This window comes from Cynara cardunculus (genome assembly GCF_001531365.2).
Source record: "Cynara cardunculus var. scolymus isolate 2C chromosome LG 3, CcrdV1, whole genome shotgun sequence".
Classification (NCBI taxonomy): domain Eukaryota; kingdom Viridiplantae; phylum Streptophyta; class Magnoliopsida; order Asterales; family Asteraceae; genus Cynara; species Cynara cardunculus.
The window spans coordinates 39110602-39133106 of NC_037530.1; the positions used below are offsets into that span (position 1 = coordinate 39110602).

The window sequence follows — 22505 nt, forward strand, 5'->3', positions numbered from 1 at the left end:
TTCGAGTCGAGTGTTGACCGAGTTTTGACCGAGTCGATTTCGAGTAGCTCGCGAGTTGTCTCGTCTCATTTACACCCCTAGCTGTAACAATAAAAAGCACGTTTCCGTCTATTTTGAACATTTTTGTTTCCTTCATACTACTTTTTCTATTTTGAAAGAAGTTGTAGAGGAAATGTTTTGGAAAATTATATAAAAAATAAATGTACTTTAATTTGATTCTTATTTTGGATAATGTATTTTTAAAACTTTCGTTTTAATACCTAAGATGTAAAGTTTTAAACATTTAAATACCCAGGTAACCGGTTGAAGACTAATTTTAGATTAAAGAAAATTCATGTCACCAACCATGTCAGCAAATAATACTGAGTTGGATACCACATCACTCGCTACATCAGCATAATAACCGGTTAATGCTTCAAACATTATCCGAATACTTAAATGTTTAAAACTTTACATATTAGGTATCAAAATGAAGGTTCTAAAAATATGTTACCCAAAATAGGAATCAAGTTAAAGTACGTTATTTTTTCATGCAATTTGTCCTAAAACAAAAAAAAAGGTAAAAACCTTTCAAATCTCTTATTTCTATCTTTTTAAAGAATATGTTGAAGATGTTCTTATAATTTACAAACACAAACCCTCATCAAACTGTATTTTAAAACAAACCACCACACAAAAACGACTTTGTATCTTTTTAAATATAAAACCAAGTATTAACCACAACAACAAAAAAGTTCCTTGATGGGTAGTTGAGAACGTAGGGAAGATAGGATCAAAACATGGAAATTTCGAGTCTTGTGAAGACTACATTGATGGGTAGCTGAGAACGTAGGGAAGATAGGATGGGAAGTTGGTCGAATCTAATATGGATTATACACAAATGGTAGTTGTATTTAGTGGCTATCGAGGGATTTCCTTATTGTAGATCCCTGTAAAAGAGGAAAACGGATAAATCGTTGAGGATTTTCATAGCAAATAAAAACACAAAATATATAGCTTGAAGATGGCCTTGAGATAGAACTTGCTACAACAAAAGAAGGGTTGATGTGTTCTCAAAACTTTTTTTATGAAGGAAATGAAATGGAAGAAAAGTAAAATAAACTTGTCTTCTCGAAACTTTTTAGGAGAGAGGATAGGAAACAGAAGGAAAATAATGATAAGTTTTCGGTCATATATATAAAGAGAGAGAGGGGTTGGTTATTATACAACCATTTACATATGTACAACCAATACAACCCAATCTCAACCGTCCATTTAGTTTGATGAATATGTGATTTCATAAAAGTTTTGATTGTTTCCTAATATAAAGTATTGATCATAGTTAATAAACTCTATTCATCTTCCATAAATATTCAAATCATAATAAATAAACTTTCATCAATTCTATAAATATCTCAATTCATTGGGTTGCATTGATTGTACAAATGAACATGGTTGCATTTGAAATATACCCTATATATATATATATATATATATATATGTGTGTGTGTGTGTGTGTGTGTGTGTGTGACTGTTTGGTAGTGGCTTAATGATATAGAACGTGACTTATTCAATAAACTTTTAGGAGGGGGCCTTATGCAGAAAGCCAAGTTTTTTTTCCAGACATGTCATAACATGTCATTCCAAGTTAAAAAAACATGTTCGTTTCATCTATAAAAAACCCTACGAAACAAAAACCTTCATAATCTATACAAACAAATTAATTATTCATATAGGACTGCATGGAAAACCAACCAAACAGCACGTAAGCACATTTGTAGCTTAAACCTCCTCATTTCTCTAAACAAATTCATCCAAATGTCCAATTTAAACTTTAGATTGAGTGTCAAATCATAATGCGTAGAATGGAAACTCAAATAATTGAAATTCCAATGAAATTGCAGTTTTGATTATTGAAGTAAAACAGACTAATCTTACTCACAGAATCATTAAGCATGTAATGCAAATTCATACGTGCTACAGGAAATTACGCACAAAACTTGATGCTTGAACAGAAATAGACAGCAACTGTCTTTCAATGGAAGGAATTGAAGTTTGCACACAAATTGAATCTCGTGTCTAACACATATAGCTACGTAGATACATAAGAATCGTGCAAAAATCAAACAAGTAACAGAAGCTAGCCATGGCAACGAATCAATAACGAGTAGGCAGCTAAAGATTAGTAGTAGTACCTATGATTAACAAATGAAGAGCTGCAATCCAAACGCAAACTATTTGTCTACCTTCTAGGACGAAGAAGACGCCAAATATCCACCTGCCTCTACGCGTTCTTCGTCTGAGGACAAATCATCCGTACACCTCAAAGCAGCATGAACCACCACAACAACCAGTCCAATCAGAATCGACGACAATATATTCATCGTGGCGCCAGTCAACAGCAACAAAACGATCGTTACAACAAACAAAACCACCAGAACCACACGATCATCGATTATTCGGTGAAATATCATCAGAGGCTCGTTACGGAGGAAGTAGAGGAACAACCAGGCCGCCATCATCACCACAAATACAATCAACGAAACCGGATGCCATAACAGGCTAAAGAACAAAATCAAGAGCATGATTATCACGTAGTTCATACGAAAGTAACCAACGTTCGTCCTGATTCGTGAAAACGCATCGGAGACGCCGTGAGGAAAGTTAATCGAACGGAGATTGAACATCTGTTTCCATGGACGTCGTGTGCCTAATCCAGATTTGATGCTTGCTTTTGCAGTGGATATGAACTTGAGATTCGTACCTTCATCTGAAGACGCCGGAATCGTGCCGTACATCGTCATTTTCTCCGGTGATCGAAGCCGGACGAATTTGGGGGGAAGGGGGTGGAATTTATTGGTACTTGGTAGTACAGGAGTAATTGGGGAGTTCAAGATGGTTGTGTCACGCTGGACCCTCTTAAAGAGTGAATTTCAAATGTAGCCCCTCAATACATATTTATTTACGATTCTAACCCTTTGATTGGGTTCCGTTGAGAATGAAAGTTATGATGAGAATTGTAGGAATGAATATCCACCATTGGATCAATCCTAGTTGAAGATCAACACTAATAAGATGCATCAGATTAATTCCCGTGAGAAACGCAATTCATGTTTTCACTCTGATTATGCATATTCATGTGATTAGTAGACATGAATGAGACGTGAAACAGGTGATTTTTATCCATATGGGTATGTTTGACTTAAAATGTCATGTTTCATTTAACTTAAATTAGTTGTGGTAAAGCTGACGATTAATAAAGGATTAAAACAAGTTTAGATGAAGTTGGTTTTTTTTAAACTGGTCAAAATGGACCGGTTAATACTAAAAAGATTTATTAACTAATTACAAAAATCAGATGAAAAGATTAAGAATCAAGAAAAAAAAGGTTAAAATGGAGGAACATTGTAAAAAGACAGAATTATCCTTCTAATCAACAAAAAGATATATAACAGTTAGGGTGAGAGACCAAATTCAACAAAAATACAAAACAACAAGTCTAAGGGGTCGTTTATGGAACGTTTATCTTGTAAGTGTTTACCAGGTCACTTCACCTTATCAGATAAATATGAAAATGATTGAGAATTTCATCCGGTAAGAACGTAAGATAAGGACTGAAAGTCTTACCCAATAAATGAGAGTGACGAATCTTATCTGGTAAATATTTATCAGATAAAAATGTTGCATAAGATATCGTTTTAATAGATTAAAATCATACCCAATAAATTAAATAAAAGTGTTGAATCTTATTAACAAGCCTGTAAGAGTAGATAATCGGTGCGGATCAAATCGACAATTGACTTTGACTATTATTTATCTATTCCAAAGCTGGTCCACTTGTATCTTTTCAATGAATGGTGGATCCAGATCCCGACCCTGATCCAATAAGAATATGTGGACTTGTTTCGTTACTTCAATTCACAAATTTTAGGGATCTTTACGGTTTTTATGAACACCAGGATGAAATCTCGTGATTCGTGTTTACAGATTTTCATAATCCAACGATAGGATTTAGATTCGATTTCGACATTCAAACAAACCTTGATCTTCTCATTGGTACGTAAAACATCAATCGGAGAAGTTTCAGATATCTCCGGCCTCTATGGGCACGGCGGCGAGCTCGTCAACCTCGGTATTTTTCTCTCTCTAACATTCAGTTATTCAAATATACATCGGTTTCCACTCGAACTAAACCAGCGCTTGTTTTTTACTCGTTTATTTTGTGATTCAAGTATGATTGTTGTTTATGTATGAGACTGAAAATGTGAATCTGGATTAGGAGAAATAGAGATCGAGCTCGCTGACGGTGGGAGAAAAGTTATGTGCGGCGTTGATTCCGTTTGCAATTTTAGTTGAGGTTGTGGTCTACAGCTTATCGTCTTGTTTCGATGCTCATCGAAGCCGTTCGGTTAAGCCTCCCCAGACTTTTGACGACATCCGTCATCTCGCTCGTAATTCTCCATGTCCGTTTGTTGCATCATCTTCCGACTTGTTATTTTATTAGGTTCTGACTGTTGAGATCGTTTCGCATTTTCTGACACGGGGAATTGTTTCAGTTTCGGTTAATGAAGTGGAAGCATTGCGGGAATTGTTCAATAAGTTGAGCAGTTCGATTATAGACGATGGACTCATACACAAGGTAGCTTTCTAGCTCCTTCAGTTACCTCAAAATCTCCATATCTATCACTCGATTTACCAATTTTGATTTCAGTTAACTGGTCTAAACACATGCTTGCAATACTTGATAGTATGAAAAGCAAAGCACAGAGATAAATGGAAGTACATAGAAGGCATTGAAATTGTAGGTAGTAATTGATACAACAAGAAGCAACAGAAATTACCCGATAATGGAACTATATCTTATGGAAGCCAGGGAATGTTTAATGGCGTTATCAAGCTGTACATTCTTAGTCAATGGACCAAAGGCAGAATTCCTCCATTTAGTCTATTAGGTATTTTTGGAGCATCCCTACAGATTATGTTTTTGCTCCCACCGATTCCAAAAGTCTATCCAAGATAGAAAAAGTAGGGAGGGAGAATGATTAATTTCCAAATTTGGAGAATTCTCCAGAATTAAACATTGAAGAGATAGAAATATTTTTTTATTGTTTCCACCAACGAAGTTGAATGTATTATCGGCTTATGTATAAACCCTGTTGTAAAGTTTTTTGGGGTATTAAATATATTTAATAATATGATTAATGTTAAAATATCTAAAATGAAAAAAACTGTTAGATTAGTTGAATGTAATTTTCAAGGAGATGCTTACTTTTGGTTCTCCATTTTGGAGAACTATGGGGAATCTCACATTTCCCTGTGTAGACAGTGGCGGTATCCAGGAAATTAATGGGGTAGGGGCATGTTGGATGAGACTTGGAGGAGGGAAGCATATGGCCATACGGGATTAGGAGGAAACCATGTAAGATGAGGGTGAAAATATAAAATTTAAGCTAGTCAACAAAGGTTTTTGGTTTTTGACTGGGGGCCTTTCCCCTGGTACTTAAAGGCTGGATCCGCCCCTGCCTGTAGACGGATGCATGGGTTAATAGAAAATTATTGTAAATGAAAAGGAAGTTCACAATGTACACCAATATTCACTTCATAATAATACATGCCTCATCTTTTCCTTGTTTTTGTCTTTTTCAGGAAGAGCTCCAACTGGCTTTGCTAGAATCATCAGGTGGAGATAATCTTTTCATGAACAGGGTAATCATTAATTACAGTCCATGTTTTTCTACATTATAGTTTGGGAATGTAACCTGGTACGATAATCTATTGACAGTCAATTGAAGGTTTCTTACAATCTTTTTCTTGGAAAGTAGAGTTGTAGAGTACCAACTTATAACAATATAATTCCACTGGATTCAGTATTGTACCTAAGCCAAGCCTAAGGAACATATTCTGTTGATATCCATATGAATGCATGTTCAGACCAAATGCATGATGAGTCTGACTGAAGATTACTTCAGTCATATGCACTATGCAATAATAAGTTTCAGGCCATAATATGCTCCAATTTAACCTTTATATCTAGGTTTTCGATCTATTTGACGAGAAGCAAAATGGTGTTATTGAATTTGAGGAGTTTATCCATGTATTGAGCATCTTCCATCCTGCGGCTTCACTTGAACAAAAGATTGATTGTAAGTTATGAGAAATTGAATTCAGGTGGATCATTTTTCTTTGCAGGTGTCTTTATCTTGCACTACCTTTTCTTACCTTTTCCTTTATGCAGTTGCCTTCAGATTATATGATCTGAGACAAACTGGGTACATTGAACGGGAAGAAGTAAGTAATTGACCTTTTTCCAATTTGGAAAATCTTTCTCAAACTCATTAACAATTAATGGTTCATGGAGTCCCACAGACCATTTCTTCTCAATACTTGTTGGAACCTCCTTTCTTTCCTAAGAGCATCTCCAATTGATTCTCTAAAATGGAGAATCAAAATGCAAAATCTCCAAAAATAATTACATTCAGCTTACTCTCTATTTTGGAGAATTTTACACCCTCTCTCCAAAAATTATTTCTCTCTTAAATATATAGCATCAAAATTTCTTCTTGGTGGAAATATAAAAAAAATTATTTCTCTCATGGTAATCATTTTGGAGAATTTCACACCCTCTCTCCTACTTTCTCCATTTTGAAGAGAGTTTTGGAGCAAAAATTTGCCCAAAACAATTTTTCCATTTTGAAGAATCTGTTGGAGATATACTAAGCAATCTTTTGAAGAGTAATCGTAATGGGTCTCACATATTCTCACATTGTATCATAGCAATCTGTACTAGCTCGAGAAATGGGGTTCCATATATGGAAATGGAGTCAATACTCTATGGCAATTTGTACTTGTTTGGCCTCCTCACCCATCTAGCCCCTCTCGACACTTTGGACAAGCTATGATCACTTAACCTTCATTGGAGGGGGCGTGTTGGAGTCCCATATCTACTAGATTTGAACCATTTCTTTTGAATATATGTTGGAACCCTCATTCTCCCAGGGGGGGGCTCTTTTAAAAAGTAATCTAATGAGTTCCACATATTCTCACATTATCAGGTTAGAGAAATGATTGTTGCCACTTTAAGGGAAACCGGGATGCATCTTTCAGACGAAATTCTTGAAGAGATACTTGATAAGGCAAGACTTCTCACAGTCGATTATTCATTCTTTTCGTCCGATGAACAGGCTTTCATTTTCGCTTGTATGTTTGCGTACTCAGACTTTTGCAGATGCTGACGCTGACATGGATGGAAGAATCAACAAAGAAGAGTGGAAGAACTTTGTCATTCAACGACCACAACTCTTGAAGAACATGACCCTTCCCAATCTAAGGTACCATTCAAGCATCACCAATTCACCATCACCCTTGTCCCTTTTTACCACCTTGTGCATCTTTTCTTTAAAGTACATAATATTAATATACGGCAAATACAACAAATAAACTCACACACCTTCCTCATCAAAGGTGAGGTTTGAACTCCTGACCTCCTGAGAGACTAAAGGCTCGGATACTGTTAGGTCAAAGACTCGTTGGTAGTTCATGCCTTAAAAAAAGGCAACAATATTCATATTGGATTGTCTTTAAAGAAAATAAAACATCCTTTTTCAAAATGATTTCAATCTAACTTTTACCAATTCACTCATAGGTATTGATGAAACAGAATATAATGCAAATAAGCTCTTAATTTTGTGCTCTTAATGGTTCTTAATTTGCATATCATGTTTTTAGAAAGTAACTTTTTAGCAAGTTTCTCTTTATTTTTAAATACTTTATAGAGAACATGATCAAAATAAGAGAATGTAAGAATGACCAAATCACATGTAATTAGAGAACAAGGTCGCACGTAATTACATGTGAGTTTACATTTTAGTGTAAAACCATATATAAGTTAGCCGTCCTTGTGTTCTTTTAGTTGTACAGAGTCTTAACTGGTCCAGGGTTATCCATGGCTGAATGGGTAAAGCACCCAACTCATAATTGACGAATTCATACGTTTAATTCCTACCGGAATCACGCCAATGGGTCCTCCAATAAGTCAATCAGATTTAACTCTCTACAATGAAATCTCATAAATTCTTGTTTGGTCACTGTTCTCGTTTAAAACCGTTCTTGTATGAATTGCATCAGTTCGTCCTAATCTTTTTTTTATGCATTTGTTAGTGAAGTGACGACCGCCTTCCCGAGTTTTATATTCAACACCGGAGTGGAAGATAGTTTCCATCAACATAACGTTGATGTGCCACGGCGTCGGTGACCGTTATTCTTGTTACTACTTAGGTCGTCAAGTGTCAATTATAGGGTTAGGAGTCGTTTACCAAACACTTACCCGGTAAGATTTTTAGTCCACTAAACGATATCGTGTGCAACAATTTACCTAGTAAGCGCTTACTGTGGTAAGACTCGTCGCCCTCAATTACCGGGTAAGACACTTGGTCCTTATCTCGCTCTTACCAGATAAGATTCTTGGTTCTTATTATATTCATCTGGTAAGGTAATGTGACTTGGTAAGCACTTACTTGGGTAAGTATTTGGTAAACGACAAGTGTTCAAAAATTTGTATTCTTCTATTTAAACGAAACAAATTTTTCCCAACCCTTTTTAATTCTTAAAGGATTGAGAAATCGTTCATTGTTTTAATATGTAAAGCACGCCATTATTCTTCTTTCTTTACCGTTAATATAAATTTATTTTTGTGAATAATAATGAATGAAATAAATATCTCTATAACAATTAGGCCTTGTTTCTGAAGTCTTATTTCACTTCTGATTTATAAGAGATGGTGTTGCGTCTGAAATCTGAATCAATAAGACCGTTTGTTTTTGTAAACTAATAAATGTCTGAATTTGTTATCGTTAATTGTTTTTTATATCTGATTCGATAGGAGGTAAGGTCATTTAGATTGCTTGTTTTTTCTAATTTTTCAGAGATGGTTATGTCTAATTGTCCTCTTATCTGGTAAGAGGTAAACTAACCTCTTATTTGTCTCTTATTGTTCTTCAAACCCTCAACAACGACATTTTCTCAATCGATTAACCTTAGTCGGTCATTTCTCTCGATCAATCCTCACGTCTCTTAATTGATGTATTTTAATAGGATTTGAATGTGTTAAATACGTTAATGACATATCTTCGTTTAAATGAATGTTAATTATATAATTTAAATGTAAATTTCGTAATGATGATGAATAAATATGTGAAATTGTATAAATTTTATTTATAAATTCATCAATATAATTTTTTTAATGGATAAAATAGACAATCTAAACAAATTCAGTCGTTTATCAATTTATAAAAACAAACAGTCTTATTGATTCAGATTTCAGACGTCAGCATCATCTCTTATAAATCAGAAGTTAAATAAGACTTTAGACTTTAACACATTTTTTAAAACAAATGCCACCTTAAGGTTGTTCATTTAACGGTCAATTCATACAAACCATACACATTGCGTTACAATAGACGGTTTAGAGCTTTCATGGTGTGATTTGCATTTTATCAAAGTGCACTTTATAGTGTGTATTTACGGTTTTGAATTCTTAAACCGCGTTTCAAACCACACCGATGTTTTTAAATGTATATTATATATGATTGGATTCCAGTGAAAATAAGAGTTATGGTGAGAAGTGAGAAGGTGAATACAAAACATTCATATGACTTTATCTGCATTTACTTACTTTTATCATCATGATCAAAATTTTAACAAATTCATACATGTGAAAATGATTAATTATGTAAAAGTTCATAAAAATGACTTAAAAAGTAAAAATAAATTTGAAAAAAAATGTAAATAAATTTAGTTGAAGGTAGATAAATGCCAACTCATTCAAAGGTTTAGAAGTGTTCTCATCATAACTGTTATTTTCACATGATCCATCGTCACATTATATATACATACTTTTACGTTACATATTTCTTATTTGAGTTATTATCTTTTATCTTTTGCCAAATATTATGGTCGAATTTATTTTAATATTAACTTTTCAGATGTTTTTGGATTAATTATAAGTCGCTTTTAACCTGCGTTACAGTATTTTTAATTACACATTCTGTATGTATTGGAACTTTCTATTATATGGAATACGGAAACATCACTTGTCGGCTCTATTTTGAAAAAGTGGTTTTATAATTATTGGACTAAAATGTGTTGGATACAAACAACATAAACAAATGTAGTGCGGTCTCTTTACGGTTTGTGGTATACGTGATGTAGGGTTTGCATTTTGGCCTTAACCGCACCATGAATACCCTTATGACAATAACAACAATTGCAATAACCACAATGATGGTGCCTGATTGGTTTAAGCTTGGTATCCAAAGGTCAAAGTGTCTGGAGGTCCAAGGTTTAAATCCAATGAGGAATAAATATCCCTTTGTGGCCACGAAGGTTCAAATGCGGTGATTTGCAGGTAGTCTCCCTGAGTTTAGTCGACTAGCATAGCGGGTTGGATATCCAGGTTAATGAAAAAGAAACAATTATCATTGATTGTCTGGAAACATCGAAACAAACCACATGTACAATTCCGGATGCATACAATCTTCGAGTTTTATCCGTTATAAAGACGGAATGGACTTTGCTCGGATGAATTGTTTGAGTATGGCTTTTTCTTCATCAATTCGCTTTTTCTCTTGAGGATCTTTTGTTCTCACTTTCCTTTTCTCCTCCAACATCCACTTGAAGAGCTCTCGTTGCTGATCCACGGGGATTGATTTCACCGGCTCCGCGATGGCGTGAGGTGGTGTTGGTGTATGGCTCAGTGATGCAGTTGAAATGGCAGTTGAAGCCGGTGTAGACGTGACTACCGGTGTAGACGTGACTACCAGTGTAGGCGGTGCCTCTCCTTCGGTCTTCTCCTCCTTATTTGTTCTCGTGAAAAGATAAGCTATGAAATGTGAAGAATGGCATGTTGTTAAAGGTAGGGATGGACATGGTACGGTACCATGTCTTTTTTTTTCAATATACTATGTACCAACTAATTATAATTGGTACGTAATTTTTTTTTAAGTATATAACATTTATATATGGCAAATGCAACAAATAAACTCACACATCCTCCTCACCTTTGGTAAAGTTTGAACCCCTAACCTTCTAAGAAGCCAAAGAATACGACACTGCTAGGCTACCAACATTTTTGGTACATGTTGATACGGTATTATACAAACATTGCAGAAGTTTATATTAGCTTTTTTTTTAATTGACATCTTTACCAACTAAATCTAGATGTACTAAAACTGTCGAGCATTCATATAACATGTTGATAATGTGTTGTACTACTTATCTCTACCTATACAACCATTCAAATAATTTGTATATAAAGGGCATACTAGTTATCATTTAAGGTAATAGTGGGAGGATTTGGATTTCATGGATTTGGAATTGGAAGGATTTGAAATCTTTGGTGTGTTTGGTTTGTAGGATTTGGAATGAAATTGAATTTCATTATTTATAAATAATTCATAAAAACAAACTATGAATATTTATAAAAATGATTAAATTACATTTTTATTAATTGAATATTAAAAAAAAGATTTTAACATATTTTATAATATTATTATATACAAGTCGTACAAAATCCGGTGAAACACCAACCACCACGTGAGATCTCAAAATCCTATGTTTATGGGATTTTAAATCCAGGAAATCCTTCAAACTGAACTTGCGACTTGGGAGTAGAATGGAATTCAGTTCCATTTCAAATCCCTCCAAATCCAATCCAGTCCGGTTTACCTAAAAGACTTGTATGAGTAATGATGCTGACCGAGCAACTACACAATCAGTATCATTAATTTCACTTATCGGGTTAGCACAAAATGATAAGGAAACCAAAACGAATTACAACTATAGAACTACCAAAGGGTCATTCCTCCCTCGAGGTCAAAGGTTCAAATATTACTGAAGGGGAAAAGTGTGCGTGAGTATTTTTCGTATATAAATATTATGGTTGTTTACTAAACATTTACGTCGCGCTTACTACTTACTTTACCAATTGTATATCAAAAGTACTGAGAATCTTACCCAATAAAAGGCAGCAAGGACCGAGAGTCTTTTCCGGTCTTACCTAGCAAGCGTTTACCGGATTTACTACACTTGCTAACAATCCATTTTGATGATCGAAAATGTCACATGATAAGGGACCGTTTACCCGACACTTACCCAGTAAGGGCGCTTACCGGCAAGATTCAACAGTATCAATTATCTTATTGGATAAGATTTTAGTCCATCAAAATGGCATCTTATCTAACAAGCTACCCGCACTGCTAACTAGGTAAGAGTCGTCACTCTCACTTAGTGGGTAAGACTCTCAGTCTTTGCCATCGCTTTTACGGCATAAGATTCTTGGTCCTTGTCATGCCCATCATTAATGTAATTTGACTTGGTAAACGCTTATCAGGTAAGGGTAAACGGCCCCTGCTTGAGGGTGATCTCTCTCGCCGATGCATAAGCATTGGGTGAATGGCCCCTTACAAAGCAAACTACTTCCCCAAATCTACTACAGGATTGCACATTCCTCCATGCTAATAGACAAAATAAAACCCTAGAGTTCATTTTAAATCCTAAATCTATGGAAATTGCTACTAATGTACCATGAAACGCATCAATTTCAAGCACCGAGAACCGTGGCTTCAAAGAAGATTCATATTATATATATATATATATATATATATATATATATATATATATGTGTGTGTGTATATATATATATATATATATATATATATATATCCTCTTAACCAATTAACTTGTGATCTGAGCTGAATAAAGATTTCCTAACATGCTTTGCAACGATTACCTAACATCCCGTCATCTGCAGAGCAGAGGTCCGATCTACCCCCAAATTGAAGGCACAGACAAATCTAACCCGTTAATCACGAACAGAAACCTAATCTGGTTTCTGTTCATTTAGGGAAGAATTTGAGATCGATAGCATCTAAACATGAAATCTAATCACAGACAATTGATTTCTATATGCATATAAAGGAGTATACGTGAAGTATTTAAGTTATGTGGTGTACCTCCGATGGAAAAATTGACAGCAAGGAGAAGAGGCCAGATGAACTTGTACCGGCGTCCGACCGACTCCTTGACCGGTGGCGATGGCGGTGGTGACGGAATATTGGGAGTGGTAGATTGAGTAGCCATTGATGAAGATGGAGGTCGTTGTTAGTTCCGTGGACGTTTCTTCAGTTTAGCTGTTTCTCACATATACTTTATTCCATCGATAATGGCATAATGAAATAACCACTTGCGTTATGCTGAATTGATTAAAAGTTGTTTCTGGATGATTGAGATTGCTTATAAAAGTTGTTTTTTTAATTTATTTTAATCTAGTATTAGTGATAAACTGTTTTTTGGTGTTTAAATAAGGAAAAAAAATGCTTATACCGGTGCCAAACCGGTAATAAACTGTTTTTGATAAGTTAATCTTTCCTAACTTATGAAAAACTGTTTATTACCAGTTTACAATTTTAACCCTATTTTATTTAACTTCGGTTTTATACCATATAAGTTAATAAACACTTTTACAAAAAAACATAAGTTGTTTTAAATAAGCAATCCCAAACACCCCCTAAAAACTGTTTATTACCAGTTTATAATTTTAACCCTGTTTTATTTAACTCCGATTTGACACCGCGCAAGTTAATAAACATTTTTACAAAAAAACATAAGTTGTTTTAAATAAGCAATCTCAAATACCCCCTCAGCTTTAATAAGTTGTATGAATAAGTTTAATAGATGGTTATCTTAAAGGGTTGTTTCGTTAATTTTTCATTAAGTCATGTGTGTATCAATAGAATTGTTTTTATGAATTAATCTGTCTATATAGATTGTGCATGTTTTTGTTTGAGAAGGTTTTTCATAGATGGAATGCGTGCTTTTAATTGGGAGGGACACGTTTGTAGAAAAAAAATTGACTTTCTGCATAAAGTTTTCCGACAACTTATGAATAAGCCACTTTATATATCATTAAACCACTATCAAACAGTTATATGTAATTGACCAATAAGTCGCGGGTCTCATTAAGCTCATTAAGTTGCTAACAAACAAGCTTTAATTTGTTAAGTTATATTAAAGTGTTTGGGTTTAACTTAATACTAAGGGATTGTTTATTAAACGCATAAATTTCCTCTCGGATGAACATGAGAAGGGTCAAGAATTTACCGAGCAAGAGCGATGAGAATGATGGAGTTTTACCCGGTAAGTGAGGATGACGACTCTTACCCAGATAAGCGTTTACCCAATAAATTGTTGCATTCGATATGTTTTGATGTACTAAGATCTTACGCATCAAAATAAATTATAGTATTAACTCATATTGATAAGCATTTGGGTAAACGGCCCCTAAGAGATTGACTTAACGTGTTAAGTTATCTCATCATATCTTAATGTATTAAAGTTAGCATTTTGTTCCAAAATTACCCTTGTCCTACATTTTTTAATCACATGTTTAATTAAAAAGTAAATAGTTTATCGACATGCATAAATTAAAAGTTGTAATCAGACAATAATATCTTATTGTTTTAAATATATTTTAATTTTTAAGCTATTAAAAATTGTGTTATGGACTCATTGAATTCATATTATTTATGTTATTTTAAATAATTCATATCATTTTAATTTTTATTGTCTTTTTAGATATTTATCAAACAATTTAGTTTAATTCAACACTTGCGTAGATATAGGGTTAAAATGGTAATTTTTGTTATTCAGATTATTTATTTAGAACAAAAATCAAGCAATAATTTATCTTAATTTATCCATACAGATTAATACTTAGACACAACTTAATATATTCAGAACAAATATCAAACAACCCCTAAGCTCTTGTCAAAACTCGTTTAGTTGGTGCGTATAAACTGACTCGAAAACCCACGATTACCAAAAAGAAAATACTGACTCATGGGAATGTAGTGACAGAAAATCCCATTTATCCTGAACCAGAAGTTGTTGTCAAAACTCTTGTGGTCATGGAGGGTCACCTACTACAACTCCAGGCCTTTCATAGACATCAGAGGATTAGTTGCTGCGTATAAACTAACTCGAAAACCCACAATTACCAAAAAAATACAGATTAAAACGGAACCGTCAAGACATTACATTATTGAGAGTTTAATGTTCAAAATGACGTTTGATTTCGGTTAAAAAGTTATGAATATAAAAATCGAATTAACGAAAAAGGAACAAATTTAAAGTAACAATGTTTAAGATAAGGTATCTGTAACATGTAATACCAGATTTTATATCAAATTCATAAAAACTGGTGTAAATTTTGGTACAAACAATAAATGTTATCTAATCAGTGACACAAAAAATCAGTAGAATACTGATTAAATCACCGAATTAACACCTAAATGTGAACTTATTATTTTAATCACTTGAAATTATACACAAGGTCACTTGATTGAAGTCAAAATTAACTAACAGCGGCAAACAGTTAAATATTCTACTTGTGAATTGTCGGATTACAGGATCATGCATGCAGCGGAAAAAGGTAACGTAACATTCATATGGAACAAAGTATATTGGGTGTTTCAAAATGGTGCCTTTGCAAGGAAGCTACTCTTTGTAACTTTGATGAAGGGGCTGTTTAGCAGTTGCTGAATGGTTATTGTGCAAAATGATTAAGTGGTTAAAATGATTAAGAGACTCTTATGAAATAGTGCAAAATGAAATATAATTGGTCGGTAATTGTTTACAATGGAATTAAGGTGCCGAATGATTAAGGGAGACTCAAGATACAAAATCATTCAAAGGGTTTTAGAACCATTAAAAACAGTTTTTTTTTGTCAAACAAGATTCACCTCTTAGTGATTCAAAGGCTGCCTCTTAATGAAACTATTAAGAGGTAAACAAACAGCCCTTAAACTACAAATGACAGCTCATAGCCTCCATGTGATTATGTAATTCTCAATAGGACTCCGCAAGGAAGCTCAACTCTCTTGTTCCCGTCTTATGTCGATTTAAGGTGATAGAGACAACATTTGTGAGTATTTTTCACCTAGAAGATCCATTGTAAATCATAACTGCACCAAAATGTTTGATGACACTAACATCACCAACAAATACAGTTATAAGCCCGCTAACATCAATTAATTCATCTGTCCCAAAATATTGTTCACAGTAGAAATAACTCACAACTTTAAACATATATAATAATTAAAAAATTTAGCTGACTAAATGATAAATTTATGCTTAATTAATCTTTCTTTTCTTCACAACTCTTAAATATTTGTGTATTAATTAAGGTAAATTTGATCATTTAGTTAACTATTTTAAAAAGGAAAAATTACATGTAAAAGTAATGTACTTTAACTTGATTTCTATTTTAGATAACGTATTCTTAAAACTTTCATTTTGGTACCCAAAATGTAAAGTTTTAAACATTTAAATGCCCGGTTGAAGCATTAACGGTTACCATATTGATGTAGTGAGTGGTGTGGTATCCAACTCAATATTAGTTACTGAAACATTAACCGGATACCAAATCACCCGCCACATCAGCATGGTAACCGGTTAATGTTTCAACCGGTTACCCGTGTACTTAAATGTTTAAAATTTTACATCGTAGGTACCAAAATGGAAGTTTTGAAAGTACATTACCCAAAATATGAATCAAGTTAAAGTACATTACTTTTTCATGAAATTTGCCATTTTAAAAACCAGTCAACTAGGCACTTACTTTAATACAAATAAAAATGTAACCAATTACCAGATGATTTTTGGCCTAGCGGCATGTCAGTGTTTGGCCTTCTAGAAGATCAAGGATTCAAACTTCACTAAAGATGAATGAGAAGGGCGTGTGAATTTATTTGTTCTATTTGTCGTATATAAATATTATATACTTAAAAAAATATAACAGTTATTTTAAGATTAACTGAATTATAATTTTGTATATAATTGGTGGTAGATGGACAAGTAAAGTTTGTAGGGTCAAAAAAACATTGCATTTTTTAATTACCTTAAAAAAATATTTATTTTTTAAGATGAAAAAGGATGATTTTTTTTATTTAATGGATAATTTAATAAGAGTTCTTAAAGTAAAGTCTTAATGTTATACCAACCCATCTTAATTAAGATTGGTGATGTCTTAATGATTAAGAAAATTAAACTTAGATATACATATGCTAGAGAGAGGGGGGGGGGGGAGGAAAGTTCCGTTAAAAAGCCGAAACTGATTAGGGGTCCGGAACTCGTTCACAGTGTGTCGTGTTTCTCTTTATGATGGATATGGTCGTATTATTCATCATGAATCACTCATTTATGGTGAATAACATGTTCATATTCATGATGAATACATCATGTGTCGTGTTGTAGACGATTTTCAAGTTCCTAATTCATTTTAGGTTCTTAATGAAACTTGCCTACATACATACATACATAGACCTAGGATCATGTGAGATCAGTTTGTTTTCGTGAGACCCGTGAGGCCACCTTTCTACGCTTGAAACTTCACAGCAAAACGCTGTGAAGGTAAAAGAAAAGTCGAAACTTCACAATGAAGATAACTTTCACTGTGTTTTGCCTGTGAAGTTTCGACTTTTCTTTTACCTTCACAGTATTTTGCTGTGAAGTTTCAAGTGTAAAAAAATGGTCTCACGAAAATATTTTGGTCTTACATGAACCCAATCTTATATATACATATTTATATATATTGATGAAAATTAGTGATTATTTCTTAGGAAAAAACCATTGATTAATTATGAATATCACGTGTGATTTTTGATGAAAATTGTAAAAAATTCTTAAATAAACTACTTCAATAAAATGAATACTTTAAATAAAAAATAAATCACACTTATTTAAAATATTGTTAAAAATAATAATTCTTAAATCATGAAAATTATAAATATAAAAATTCATGAATAAATAGCTTAATTAAATTATCTTTACATAAATAAATGAATTTTCATATATAATCTATATATAACAAATGACATATATGTCTTTTTTTATGATTATTAAGAAAATTTTATTTAATGAAATGATTGGCCCAAAATTATTCTCTTATTTTTTTTAATAGGTGTCATTCTCGTTATATTCTCTCTCTCTCTCTCTCTCTATATATATATATATATATAAAGAGATTTGGGATCATATAAGATCAATTTATTTTTGTAAGACCCGTAAAACCACATTTTTTTACTCTCACAAAGTTTTATCATGAAGTTTCAAGTGTAAAAATATAGTCTCAGTAAATCCAACTCCACAGACATACACACACACACACATATATATATATATATATATATATATTATGAATTAAATAAATGTATATTAATTAAAATGGTGATGCATAGTATTTTGATTGATGGAATGGAGACGATTTTTTGTTGCATATGTTAAACCAATGGACAATGGCTATGGGTATGGGCCTACGTGTCACAACGAGTAGCTGATGTGTCAAATCAATATCTCGAACGTCGTCAATAACGTTTGTGAATCCGTAATCTCTTAGGAGGTCATGGATTTAAACCTCACCAAAGGTGAGTAGGGTGTGTGAGTTTATTTGTTTAATTTACTGTATATAAATATAATACACATTTCAGAAAGAAAAAAAAAAGTTCACCTTATTTTCTTATGCCGATGTAGGCTCAATAATCTATATAACAAATCGTATGAGTAGCACACAACGAGTTACAGTTATAGCACTGCAAATATCTTAAAAAAATTGCCACATCAGACAAATTGATGACACGGGACCCTGCGGTCCATGATTTGGCTTTCCCTTTTTCCATGTATTGGCTATGTTCTTTATTTATCGTCTAGGACCCCTGTGGGTCCTTAAATCCAACCCTACGTTCTAGGTAAACTGTAATCGGTATCCGAAGGTCGTGGGATGCAGGGCACCAAGGTTCTGTTTGAAAGTGTTCCAGTGTGAGATATGTGACATGATCTTAAATTTATTGGGGTCTTCAATTATGTATGTTCTTTTTATTAACCTGAATATCCAACCTGCTATACTAGACAACTAATCCCAGAGCGAAACCCTGTTTCGTTGGTAGTTCCGAGTCACCGCATTTGAGTCTCCGTGGCCACAATGAGATTTTTATTCCTCCTTGGATTCGAACTTGTGACCTCCAAACACCTTTGACCTTTGGAGTCCAAGCTTAAACTAATCAGACACCACCCTTATGATTATATATGTTATAACCGTTAGCATAATTACACATGTTTTATCATAACTGTAACGTTCTCGACTCAACTCTTTTAACTGATTTGGTGATTTTCAGTTATCATTTTTGAACTCTTTTAGAAGAATGATTCTATTTAATGAATTCCATATGTTACTTTGTCATTTAAAAACAATTTTGTTATTTGATACGGGAAAATATCCAGAGAAAACACTGAAAGGAAAAAAAAAACCCAGAAAACAAAAGAAAAAATAGATGTCAAATTAATTTTTTTCGTGTAACTAGTTTTACTGAATTTCTTTTTGTATTTCGTCGATTTATGATTTAGAAACTAAGAAAAAACATCTGTATTTTTAAGAAATACAGTTATAACAAACTTTTTAACCAGATCTGTTGGATCATCTTAATTCCAACATTTTTGATGAATTATTCAGGGTTTTTTTTCAAGTTTATCTTCTAATTTTATTAGATTGTTTTGATAAATATATAACAAAACCCTTTTTTGATTAACCTGAATATCCACTTCGCTATTCGAGTCGACTAATTCCAAAACAACCACTTGCTTTGCAAATAGCTCAGAGTCATCGCTTTTGAACCTCCGTAGCCACAAGAAGATTTTTATTTCTTATTGGATTTGAACATGAAACCTCCAAACACTTTTGATTTTTAAAAACCAAGTTCAAACCAATCAAAACCATTTTGTGTGGTTTATAACAAAACTTTAAATATAATTGAAACGACCGTAAATGAGATATACCGTACACTACTACGTGATTAGGCCTGGATCCGGTGCGGTCGTCGATGGTAACGAGTGTTGTACTCATCAGCCACAGTGTCCACGTGGAGTGACTTGTGGTGTAATTAATTAAGCTTAATTAATAAGGTCTTTAATGGTCACTTGATTAAGCTATAAAGTCAACCAGTATGTATTTGAAGTCAAAGTTATATCTAAATGGCTACACGAAGGTTCCTCAAGTAGAAAAATAATATAGGCTACTTAGATTGGATCCACAACCCAATACCAGAAAAATCATCTGATTTAATTTAAACTGACTGGTTTAACTAAAATTGACTGATCATAATCGGATATTCGATTGTAATTGGATTGGATCGGATCCAAAATTACAACATCCAAATTGGATTGGTCACAGTCCGACATCCACTAAAACCAAACTAAGGATGGTGATTTACCCGATCTGGTGGGGAACTCGACTCACTAGACCCGAATGGGGACGGGGATTCCCCGCTAAAACGGGTCCCGGGGCCGGGAGCTGTTACTCAAACCGAGGTTGGGGCCGGGGAACACTGGTAAACTCAAACTAACGGATATTCTTCATAGTGTTTGACTGGGGACGGGGACCAGGGCTGGGGGTTGTTAGTATAAACTGGGGCCGGTATTACAAAATCCACCTCATCCCCACCTCGTTGCCATGCCTAAACCAAACCAATCCAATCCAATCCAATTACCTATACAACTACACGCCTAATACCTGATATGTACTAATTTTTGAAGGGTTTGAATCTGCCACTAAACCTAGGCATGGCAACGGGCGGGGACGGGGCGGGTTTTATAATCCCCGGCCCCGTTTTTTAGTAACAGCTCCCGGTCCCCAACATGTATGTGGATTAACATCACGTCTCCGGTCAAATCCCATGAAGGATATCCGTTAATTTGAGTCTACCAGAAATCCCGACCCCGGCTCCAACCCCGGTTTGAATAACAACCCCCTGACCCCAGTTTGAGACTACTGGGGATCCTCGGCCCTCGGACCCGTTTTAACAGAGAATCCCCGTCCCCATTCAAGTCTAATGACCCGGGTTCCCCAACAGGTCGGAACAAATCACCATCATTAACTAAACTTGCAATTAATTATAAAGTTGTCTCAAATAATGTACCTATTTTTTTCCAAGTTTTTATTCTAGTCGGGTAATTAATAAACAAATTGGATATTGTAGGGGCACCCTCTTTTCCAGAAATGAAAATACTAAGGGCAAGATCATGTACAATTAATCCATGCACAAAAGTCTGATTCAATCATTCAATAAGCGCTATTGCTTTGGATATATTGATTATAACCCTGGAAAAAGTGATTTAATTTTTTTTGATAGCTGTCGACGAGCCTATATTTGTTTTGTTGCTTTTTACCTTTTTACCCTTTTAGGGTTGTCGACGAGCCTTGGTTAAAAAAAAGGTGCGTGAAATTAGTTTTTTTAAATTAAATAAAAACTGTAAATATATATATTTTTACTTTATTTTAAAACTGTAAATTTTATTATATTTACTTTTGTGGGAGGACCCACTATGGTGCATAGTGTTTTATGGGTCATCATTTATATTTTGTTGGTTGCAATCGTAACATTCTAGAAACTATAATGATAACGTACATTTTTTTAGGTAAAGTTGATTTGTATGGGTTTGTTTGAAACCTATTTATATAGGTTTCTTAGTTTTTAACTTTTAATTTCAGATTTATTATGTTTTTAGGAAAAAAAATATGATAGGGATTTGTCCAAAGCTCAATTAGCTTTTGTTCGATTAACTTTTGAATATTTTTCTTTTGAATATAGGTTTATATAGTCATTGTTTTCGTTTGGTCCCATCCTGCTTATATGTATAGAAGGAGGTTGGGGAAAAATCCTCAAAAAATGAAAAGCTGAGAAAAATCTTGGTAACTGTTTTATCTATACGGTATATGTACATGTGTATAAAAACCAACAAATAATTTCAGTTACTTGTATGTACATCTGTTTAGATGAATGATCACTATAGTGTTTCTCAGTTTTTTATTTTTTGAGGTGTTATTAAACCTCCTTCTCTCTCTCTCTCTCTCTATATATATATATATATATATATATATATATCACTTGTTTACTTCTCAAATACTTACCATTTTTTCAAATAAACCTTTCCCCACACACACAGACACACACACACACATATATATATATATATATATATATATATATATATAAGGTATATTTCAAATGCAATCATGTCCATTTGTATAACCAGTGCAACGTAATTAATTAAGATATTTATGAAAATGATGAGAATTTATTTATTATGATTTATGATTTGAATATTTATAGAAAATAAATAGGGTTCGTTAATTATGATCAATACTTTATGTTAGAAAACAATCAAAACTTCTATGAAATCACATATTCATCAAATTAAATGAATGATTGAGATTGAATTATATTGGTTGTACAAATGTAAAAAATCGTATAATAACCAACCTATATATATATATATATATATATATATATATATGGGTTGGGTTCACGTGAGACCAGCCTGTTTTCGTGAGACCCGTGAGACCACATTTTTACACGTAACCTTCACAGCAAAAATACTGTGAATGTTTAAAAAAAGTCGAACCTTCACAGCAAAAACACTGT

The 22505-nt window shown here is 33.6% G+C and overlaps 3 protein-coding genes across 6 annotated transcripts in view; 1 reads left to right on the top strand and 2 right to left on the bottom strand.

The window, feature by feature from the left end:
- LOC112508788 (PRA1 family protein F3-like) overlaps positions 1–2865 on the bottom strand; it is a 4108-nt gene extending 1243 nt beyond the window's left edge. The window contains exons 1-2 of one of the 3 annotated variants that reach the window (XR_003068805.1): positions 2175–2865; positions 708–929 (exon numbers count right to left, since the gene is read on the bottom strand). Coding sequence is in view for 1 of the 3 variants with exons in the window: in XM_025113538.1 (XP_024969306.1) it covers positions 2229–2783 (555 nt within the window). In the remaining 2 variants the exon portion in view is untranslated. Of the gene's footprint in view, positions 1–707; positions 930–1984 lie in introns of those variants that run through there. The other 2 variants (XR_003068804.1, XM_025113538.1) reach the window with 2 other exon arrangements.
- Positions 2866–3880: 1015 nt separating this feature from the next.
- LOC112508787 (calcineurin B-like protein 10) lies at positions 3881–8581 on the top strand. Of its 2 annotated transcripts, none has more exons than XM_025113536.1 (9): positions 3881–4111; positions 4268–4442; positions 4536–4618; positions 5626–5685; positions 6014–6122; positions 6215–6267; positions 7032–7112; positions 7195–7307; positions 8137–8581. In XM_025113536.1, exons 1-9 carry the CDS (start codon positions 4082–4084, stop codon positions 8228–8230), a joined length of 798 nt encoding a protein of 265 aa, XP_024969304.1. In that variant the 5' UTR covers positions 3881–4081; the 3' UTR covers positions 8231–8581. The 2 variants fall into 2 exon arrangements, with proteins under 2 accessions (XP_024969304.1, XP_024969305.1); XM_025113537.1 differs by having other exon boundaries at positions 4268–4430.
- A 1849-nt stretch (positions 8582–10430) lies between these two features.
- Positions 10431–13203, bottom strand: LOC112510004. The gene is made up of 2 exons (XM_025115245.1): positions 12987–13203; positions 10431–10855 (listed from the first exon to the last, which is right to left on the bottom strand). The coding sequence occupies exons 1-2, from the start codon at positions 13111–13113 to the stop codon at positions 10527–10529; spliced, it is 456 nt and encodes a 151-aa protein (XP_024971013.1). The 5' UTR covers positions 13114–13203; the 3' UTR covers positions 10431–10526.
- Between the last annotated feature and the right edge of the window lie 9302 nt (positions 13204–22505).

Coding starts and splice junctions, on each gene's coding strand:
- LOC112510004 (XM_025115245.1), bottom strand. CDS start 13,113: ATGGCTACTCAATCTACCACTCCCAATATTCCGTCACCACCGCCATCG. Junction 10,856..12,986: donor TGTCAATTTTTCCATCGGAG/GTACACCACATA, acceptor CACATTTCATAG/CTTATCTTTTCACGAGAACA.
- LOC112508787 (XM_025113536.1), top strand. CDS start 4,082: ATGGGCACGGCGGCGAGCTCGTCAACCTCG. Junction 7,113..7,194: donor TTGAAGAGATACTTGATAAG/GCAAGACTTCTC, acceptor TTGCGTACTCAG/ACTTTTGCAGATGCTGACGC. Junction 7,308..8,136: donor ATGACCCTTCCCAATCTAAG/GTACCATTCAAG, acceptor TGCATTTGTTAG/TGAAGTGACGACCGCCTTCC.